This window comes from Trichomycterus rosablanca, chromosome 4 (assembly GCF_030014385.1).
Source record: "Trichomycterus rosablanca isolate fTriRos1 chromosome 4, fTriRos1.hap1, whole genome shotgun sequence".
In the NCBI taxonomy this organism is placed as follows: Eukaryota; Metazoa; Chordata; class Actinopteri; order Siluriformes; family Trichomycteridae; genus Trichomycterus; species Trichomycterus rosablanca.
Genome location: NC_085991.1, coordinates 8,104,621 through 8,114,073, shown reverse-complemented (window position 1 = coordinate 8,114,073; position 9,453 = coordinate 8,104,621). Strand labels below are relative to the sequence as shown.

The following is a 9,453-nucleotide window of genomic DNA, read 5'->3' as shown; positions in this document are numbered from 1 at the left end:
CCCAACCAATTCTGTGGATGCAGAGAGGATTGTGTCTAAACAGGGACAAGAATTTTCGTCTTTAGACCGTCAATGAATGTTCTAGGTTTACGTTCAACCATTAAGTTAGGCTGTGCTGTGTATTGTAGCTTCTATTTCTTCTGTCAGTCCATATATAAGTGTAATTTAATGACTGCCGTGAAATGTGGCTCAGTGAGTAGCACTGTCACCTCACAGCAAGAAGGTCCTGGGTTCGATCCCCAGGTGGGGCGATCTGGGTCTTTTCTGTATGGAGTTTGCATGTTCTCCACGTGTCTGCGTGGGTTTCCTCCGGCAGCTCCGGTTTCCTCCCACAGTCCAAAGACATTCCAGTGAGGAGAATTGGAGACACTAAATTGTCCAAGACTGTGTTTGATATAACCTTGTAAACTGATGAACCTTGTGTGGTGAGTGGCTACCGTTCCTGTCATAAATGTAACCAGGGTGTTAAGCATGATGTTAAAATCCTAATAAACAAACAAACAAACAATATATGAGTGTAATTTAATGACTGCCATGAAATGTGGCTCAGTGGGTAGCACTGTCGCCTCACAGCAAGAAGGTCCTGGGTTCGATCCCCAGGTTGGGCGATCCGGGTCCTTTCTGTATGGAGTTTGCATGTTCTCCCCGTGTCTGTGTGGGTTTCCTCCAGGAGCTCCGGTTTCCTCCCACAGTCCAAAGACATGCAAGTGATGTAAACTGGAGATACAAAATTGTCCATGACTGTGTTTGACATTAAAAACTTGTGAACTGATGAACCCTGTGTAACGAGTAACTACAGTTTCTGTCATGAATGTAACCAAAGTGTGTAAAACATGACGTTAAAATCCTAATAAACAAACAAACAAACAAACAATATATGAGTGTAATTTAATGACTGCCATGAAATGTGGCTCAGTGGGTAGCACTGTCGCCTCACAGCAAGAAGGTCCTGGGTTCGATCCCCAGGTGGGGCGATCCGGGTCCTTTCTGTATGGAGTTTGCATGTTCTCCCCATGTCTGCGTGGGTTTCCTCCGGGAGCTCCGATTTCTTCCTACAGTCCGAAGACATGCCAGTGAGGTGAATTGGAGATTCAAAATTATCATTAAACATTAAAACTTGAACTGATGAATCTTGTGTAATGAGTAACTACCTGTGCTGTCATGAATGTAACCAAAGTGTGTGAAACATGACGTTAAAACCCTAATAAACAAACAAACAAACAATATATGAGTGTAATTTAATGACTGTCGTGAAATGTGGCTCAGTGGGTAGCACTGTCGCCTCACAGCAAGAAGGTCCTGGGTTCGATCCCCAGGTGGGGTTTGCATAATCTCCCAGTGTCTGCGTGGGTTTCCTCAGGGAGCTCCGGTTTCCTCCCACAGTCCAAAGACATGCAAGTGATGTGAATTGGAGATACAAAATTGATCATGACTGTGTTTGACATTAAACTTGTGAACTGATGACTACCTGTTCTGTCATAAATGTAACCAAAGTGTGTAAAACATGACGTTAAAATCCTAATAAATAAAAAAAGGGCCCTATTTATGTTATACAGCAACCAAATGGCCCAGGTTGCATTGCATGACTTGCATGACAAACATTATTAGGGTGTACAGTCAATTTATCCACATGGTGCATTTGGTTTTGCAATATGTATTGCTATCTAGCATTTTAGAGAAGCTGTTCTCTTCACATGTCTGGCAGATGTTCAGTGCAGCGTGCATGTGCATGGGAACCGAACGGGTGAGAAGATGTCAGAGACAACCTGAGGGTGCAGAAGCGCCGAGCGCGCGCGAGCTCTCCCCTCAGTGAAAGCGCGAGACGTGGGATGGTGGTGGGAGGGGGAGTTGCTGTCAGGCTGACGTCACACTTGAGAAATGAATAAAACGGTTAAAGCGCGTGAGTTTGAGCTTCACAGGAAAGAAACCTGAGAGGAACCGAGTGAGGCGGCTGAAGCGGGTAGAAGGAAAATATTCAGGGTTAAAAACATTAGACGCGAAATGCAGGTGGTCCTAAAGCTGTCATTTTTGTTGGGAAAGAAAATATCACTTACTATATTTGAGTTGAATGTAGTTTTCTGCCGGCTGTGACCCAGACGAGGACTTTTTCTTCACCTGCTGAGGAGAGATAAGTGATAACTAACTGTTATTCGACGTCTCCAGGCGGTAAAGCGATTTATTTTGTTCGGAAAATATCAGTTTTCCACCTGAAACTGTTAGTGTGGGAATATTTAAAGCGAGTGTGAAAAGTATTCAGACTTTTAATAACCGTTTGGATTTGAATTAATTTACCTCAACGGGCGAATTTTCTAGAAGCGAGTAACTGATTTGTATCATGTGATGCTGCGCCTTAACAGGTGACATTGCAGCGCGCGCAAATGCGCACGAGAGCTGTTTTGGTGTTATTCAATGGCTGTGAGCGAATCCTTTCATCCACAATGGGGCGCTAGTAATAATACACATTTTCTTATTAATAATCAATTAAAATCCGTGCAGTGTTAGAGAACCAGTAATAAGAACTGTTGTATTAATTTTTTTCATTATTATTCTCTATTTCCCTATCTAAATAAGTCATAAGTAACATAAGCAACCACTTAGTGCAGGGGCCCCTGTAACCAATAAAGAGTGCAAAAAGCAACTGCTTAATAAACACATCCTAAAAAGCTAAAACAACAAATAAAATAATAATACTTGTACATTCTTGTGATGTGCATTGACTTTTAAAGAGGCACAACAAGAAGTGTAGTTTAATTAGAATCGTATTCATTGCAGCCAATGTTTAATAGTACATTTCAGATAATCCAGATATTAATTAATTAATCAATATAATTTACACAGCTTTTTATGCGGTATTATAATTCTTACCCAGCTTGTTACCCAACCGATTTGCTGATATTATGTAAACAGGTCAAATTGGGAACATTTTGTTTTGCCACGGAATTTTATGCTGCTGTTAATGTTGGGCAATGACAATATAACAATAACAATATAATTTTGTTTATTGAACATTTGTTCTAAAATAATTTGCCTAACCCAAAGCTCTATTGTGACAGTTCCCGACACTACTAGCTATATGTACTAGTGCCAATAGATTCCTCTTGTGACAACATGAGTATGGGGTTGGGTGAGTTGAGTGAAACCAATTGCATGGGGTACTTTATTGTGTTTTTATTAAGTACATCTCTCACAGCCTGATTTTTATATATATGTGTATTGTGACTTTTGCAACAAAAGTAGTTTTGCAATGAAATGTGGTCAGTTCTATACATTATACCTTTTAATTCTAGCATTGGCTGGAACTTTGACAGTTAGAACACATCATTTTCCCCAATTTTTCAATTTGACATCAAAACTCAAAAATTAGGTCCATTAGGCCAGTTGATTCCACAATGTTTGTCCGACTACTGGCTCTATTTCTTGTTATATTTCACACATGGCTACTAACACTGGTTAAGTCAGACTATCATCAGCATTATAAGCGAAACCTGGCACAAAAAGCCGCCAAGAAACAGGCTGCTGATGAGCAGTGTGGTTCGGTCAGCCTCAATATCCCGGCAGTTCAACACTATCTTCTAGCAGGAATGCCAGGCAGATATACCCGTCTGACTGGCCAGCTTTCCAAACTAATCCCAGAGGTGGCCTCCTGCTTCAGTAGAAGCACTTCTGACACAAACGATGCACCTAGACTGCATGATGGACCTCTACCAGAAAGCAATGACCAAGACAAACTTGGTGATGTCTCATTACATATGCCTAATCAAGAGAGGAACCTGGAGATAAGGACCTATGAACCACAGATCTCTAGTAAACCTGATCCATGGGACAAAGATAATATTAACAGGTATCAGCAAGGGAAAAGCAGAAAGAGGACGCATTTAAATTTAAAAGGAGCACTGGACTTATCGTACATTCTCAGCTCTACTGCATTTTCCACTCTGAGAAATACAAATACAGAAAGTACAGTCGCAAGACCAGCATCAAACATGGAAAAACTCCAAATACCATGGACACGGAGTAAGAGGAGTAAGGATAGTTTCTCTTCAGGACGGAGAGTGCGTCGCAGCTCCATAAAGTTTCCAAGTGAAGTAAATAAGCATTCAGGGGAAGGAAACGAGGACTTCTCTAGAGAAGCAGATGATAAAAACAGTCAATCTGCCAAAGTTTGGCATACCAGGATCCAAAACATCCCTCCAAACTGGATGATGGCGCTGTATTTCAGTGGCCAGAGGGAGCAGTTAAAATTGAACCCAGCAGATATGGTGGAGCTCCCTCGCTCCAGCTTCACTCTAGAGCTGTGGGTCAAGCCTGAGGGAGGTCAAAACAATCCAGCAATAATAGCAGGTTAGTATCTCGGTTTTACATCAATAGATGCATGCCAGTAAGCAGATTGACTACTCTAATCTGACTATGTGTGTAGGTAAATAGGTTTTTGAGGGTTAAAAAACAAACTAAAATCTTTTATGGGAGTGGGGGGGGATTAAAGACTTACAACACTGAGGTTGCATAATTATGCACACACTTAAACTATTAGTTTATTTAAGCACATTTTGATTTGATGACTTGTTAGGACCAGGACTGGCTCACTGGGCACATGGCGGGAATGCACCCTCAACTGGGCATTATTCCATCCCAGTGCATCATACAGTCATTCACACAGATGTTTATTTTCATAACACATTCAGGGGTGTAGCAGGGGCATAACATAGCAGACTTACTAATAAAGAAATGCAGTTTTTTTCTTTACAGTTATTATCATGTAAAAACTAGGGGTGCACCGATCCGATACTCTTTATCGGTATCGGTCCGACATTGGCCCAAATCACTGGATTGGACATCGGAAGGAAAAAAACGTGTAAGGATCCGATCCTTACTGTTGCTTAATGTAAATAACACTTAATGTAAATAAGGCCATTCAGAAATTAAAACACACTGATCTACTAAAGAAAACCTATCTTGTCCCGGCTTGGAGATCTCTCACATCCTCGACGATTAATCCATTAGTGTTATGAAATAAAACAAACTACACCGTTTCCTGTTTAGCCACAGATGCCCTCTTCAAAATCCAGCAGGGTTTTTTAATAAGCACGCTTTGCTTTTCAATAATCTAAAAACGTGACAGAACTAACAGAAAATATCAACTCTGCCTCAATTCTAATTGGTCCATCGCTTTAAATTTTGTTTTAAATGTTTGTATGGTGCTGTTAAACAAGCCAAAAATGCTGCTAAATGTTCTGTGTGTAAAAGTGAAAATAAAAACAGCAGTTTTGCATAAGTGTGATGTTGTAGGTTCTGTATTTATTCCTTTAGAATATTTGTTTCACAGTCTGAGCATTGTTATTCAGATAGCTAGTTTAACCATGGTGCATTGAGACATGTATTATTACTGCTTAGTTGTTTGAGAGAAGAAATGATGGTATCGGATTGGTATCGGTACTCAATTTTCAGTATCGGTATCGGACATAAAAAAGTGGTATTAAAAACTATTTAATAAATCCTGACGTTTAGCAGACTATGCCTTTTCATGAAATATATTAGTTATTTAATTTGAAATGAATCGTGATATGCCCCATTTTTGACTTAAATCAATATGTGGGTGAATGCAGGAGTGAAGCAGATTTGCACCGCCGACTGAGATCTTTATTTCTGCTAAACTTTACATTTACAGATACATCTTGTAGACATAATGCTGAGTGATTGATGGTTAAAATGGCAGTTATACTCACAAATCCACAACACATAAAATGTGCAAACAGTCAATGGGTCTGAATATTTTCTGAATCCACTGTACATGTTTATCTTTATGAGTGTGGCAGTTAAATCACTGTACACTTGCAACAGCAAAAATGATCTTGACCAGATTCTGAATTCTCTGTTGTCATTATTTAAGGACATTTTGAAGACCATGACAGCAGTATTTCTGACATCAAAGTAAAATGTCAACTTTGTAGATGATTTGTTTTAACTTATGGTGTAAGTTCTGCTGACAAATATGAATTCCGACAAACAGAAAATACGTGCATATTGATATCGTCATGCAAAGACACGTTGTGCCATTCACCAATCCTAAGCCAATGCAAAGATTCTGCATGTATTTTAGTCCCTTCTGATCATTTGTTTTGAATTAATATTTCATTTTTCCAGTTTCCAGCAATGTGTGTGTGTGTGTGAGGGAGTTTGCGCATGTGTGGAGTTGGTGAAGGGGTTCCCTGACCTTTATCTGCCCTTCCACATGAACATCTGCTTTCCAGACTGTAGAAAAGCAGCTGGGTGGACCAGCGGCTGTGTGTAGTGAAAATGACTTAAACTCTTAAACTCCTTTAAATAATTAGATTCCAATTTCAAAACCTAACAGGAACACTGGAGAAATATTTCATGTGTGCTAATGTATCTTATGTGTGTTTTTTTTTCTAAGGTGTGTTCGACAATTGCTCCAGCCCTCACAGTGAGAGAGGGTGGTCTGTTGGCATCCGGACCTCTAAGCTCCTGGGGAAAAAAGATGCCTGCTTTTACTTTACTCTCCGCACAGATCGTGCCCTCAGATCCACCACGCTTTCAGGTCACCGGCACTACCAGCCAGGTGCATGGACTCATCTGGTCGCCAGGTATGACGGCCAACGGATGGCTCTGTTCATAGATGGTGCCAAGCTTGGAGAGAGCAGGCAGCAGTATGGGGACCTATACAGCCCTTTTATCAAGAGCTGCCGCACGTTTTTGCTGGGCGGTGACCTCTCTAATTTAAAACACGGCTTCCGAGGTTATCTAGGCAGCGCCGTCCTGTGGGATCACGCCAGAGATCTGAATGACCTTTTTAAAAGGGATACTTTGCATTCAAAGCAGCATAATCCTCTTTTGAAACTCTGGGCTGAATTTACAGAACTGGGCGAACAATGGTTGCCATACAAAGACAGCCAGCCTCCAACCATCGTCGTTTTACCAGCACCAGAGCAGGAGCAGGTGTCACCATCTCTGCCTCCCCCTTGTGGGGTGACCGTTTGTGACAATCCAGACGTCATCCAGAGCTACAATCAACACTGGGAGCTGTGCACTAGCAAGCGACTTCGATACCGCGTGGTAAATATTTGCAATGATGATGGCAGCAATCCCACAGTGTCACAGCAGCAAATTATTCGCCAACAACAGGCACTTGAGGAGGCATTCGGGCCATACAACCTGACCCTGGAGCTAACCGTGTTCACCGTACGCAACTCAACACTCCGACAACGCCTCGTGCTCAGCAACTGCCATGTGACCAAAGTGGGAGACCGACACTGTGATCGTGAATGCGACCACCCTCTCACGGGCCACGATGGGGGAGACTGTCTGCGCCCAGCTACCTGTTACAGCTGGATGAGGGGTGATGGGGTGTGCCAGCCTGAGTGTAACACCATCTACCACGATTATGATGACGGTGACTGCTGCGATCCAGAGATCACAGATATTACAAGAACCTGCTTTGACCCCGAGTCACCTGGAAGGTAAAGTTTTATTTATTTTTTGCAATGTTTAAAGTAAACTATGGAGATCAGAAATGGGATACTATATTATTATAGTGGTATAACATTCATTCATGTATTTAGTCCAGTTAAAAACAAAACACTGAAGAGTACAGGTTAAAATCAGAAAATAAGTGACCGCTAATTAGACACGGGTGCTAAACCTATCTAGACCTAGACATGTTCCACATCATCTGAATTCAGAGTATGACAAATTGGAAAAATCGCTGAGCATAATTTCTATTTATAGCTTATAGAAAGTATATATGTTAAAGTTTGTGCCTCAAGGATGATGATTGTATTTCTACTTCAAACTAGAGATGTACCGATCTGGGTTTTTGGCACCGATCTCCGATCTCCTTTCAGGGACATCGGCCGATAGCCGATTCCGATCGGGGAGGTTGGGGGGGTTTAGCAGTAAATAAAATAAATAAACTTAAAAAGAGCCTCACAGTGAAGATAAACCGGAGCAGCACGCGCGCCTTTAGAAGACACGCTTTGTTCACAGTATCGCTATAAGTGATTCATTGATTCATGAGTTGATTCGGTTTTATGTGAAGCGTAAGTTTCTCTTCTCGGTTATCTCTCCGTGTTTACTGTTATTAATTAAATGTCGTGGTTTTAAATAAACACCAACTACTACAGAACATTTTGTGTGACTCTCTTACATTAAAAAGCTTCATTAAAAAGCTTAATTAAACTGCTATTACCACAGATCTGTAACCGAGTCAGACTCGTTCCGTCTAAGGAGCTAAAAGTTTTCTGATCCTAAAAGTTCAGCAGATGATCCTGAACTAACGAATTTGCTAATGAATAAACTTTTGCCTCTGATTGGCTCTGTAACGTCTTCTGTTCTCATCTACATCACAAGTAAGAACCGCTTACGATTTACCAAAGTGAACCAGGAGTTTATATAACGTGCTGATAGAATCGATAGATGTGACCGGGTTGAATTATCTTTTTAAAGTAAATATTACAATCAGCAAAATTACATCGTATGTATGATGCACAACGTTAATGATGTTATTTTAGGTCATGAAGAGCTTTCACGATGGTTTCTGTACGATGGTTGATGAATGGTGATGCGATGGTTGGTGCTTCGTAGCTCAAAGTCTGGATCAATCCACTGAGCTGTTAACTTAACGTGATCTTTATATATCACACGATCGGATCGGCTACTTTTAGGAAATATCGGCCGATCGCCGATAGCATATTTTGATCAAAAAAATCGGCCGATACCGATTCGTAGCCGATCGATCGTCCCATCTCTACTTAAAACATAAACAAAACATGGATTTGAATAAAGGGTGTCAACAATTTTGCACAAGACATTTATGCAGTTCTGAGAAAACAACAGATTTGCCCCATTTCAATTTCTTCTGTTTTTGCATTTGTCACACTTATATGTTTCAGATCATGAAACTACTTTTAACATTACAAAGCAATTGATATCTTCCAATCTGGAAAGGTTTATTAATTATTATTTATTAATATTAGGATTTTAACGTCATGTTTTTACACATTTTGGTTACATTAATGACAGAAACGTTGACACAAGATTCATCAGTTCACAAGTTTAATGTCAGACACAGTCATGGACAATTTTGTATCTCCAATTCACCTCACTTGCACGTCTTTGGACTGTGGGAGGAAACCGGAGCTCCCAGAGAAAACCCACGCAGACACGGGGAGAACATGCAAACTCCACACAGAAAGGACCCGGATCGCCCCACCTGGGGATCGAACCCAGGACCTTCATGCTGTGAGGCGACAGTGCTACACAGTGCTACACAGCGCGACAGGACTAAACCAAACCCCAGTGAAAGTCATTATTCACAAATTGTGAAACTTGGAAACATTGGGAACCTTCCCAAGAGATGCTGGCCTACCAAAATTTCATCAAAAACGCATTGATATCTCCTGGATGTCACAAAAGAATCATGTCAATGTACATGATTCC

The 9,453-nt window shown here is 41.0% G+C and overlaps 1 protein-coding gene and 1 long non-coding RNA gene across 2 annotated transcripts in view; one reads left to right on the top strand and one right to left on the bottom strand.

Moving 5' to 3' along the window:
• Positions 1-877: 877 nt before the first annotated feature.
• LOC134312187 (uncharacterized) lies at positions 878-2,360 on the bottom strand. The gene is made up of 5 exons (XR_010011512.1): positions 2,293-2,360; positions 2,055-2,118; positions 1,767-1,870; positions 1,152-1,201; positions 878-1,052 (listed from the first exon to the last, which is right to left on the bottom strand). It is a non-coding gene; the product is annotated as an uncharacterized LOC134312187 (long non-coding RNA).
• A 1,029-nt stretch (positions 2,361-3,389) lies between these two features.
• pappa2 (pappalysin 2) overlaps positions 3,390-9,453 on the top strand; it is an 80,673-nt gene continuing 74,609 nt past the window's right edge. The window contains exons 1-2 of the mRNA XM_062993918.1: positions 3,390-4,341; positions 6,413-7,475. Coding sequence (XP_062849988.1) covers positions 3,390-4,341; positions 6,413-7,475 — 2,015 coding nt within the window. The remainder of the gene's footprint in view (positions 4,342-6,412; positions 7,476-9,453) is intronic.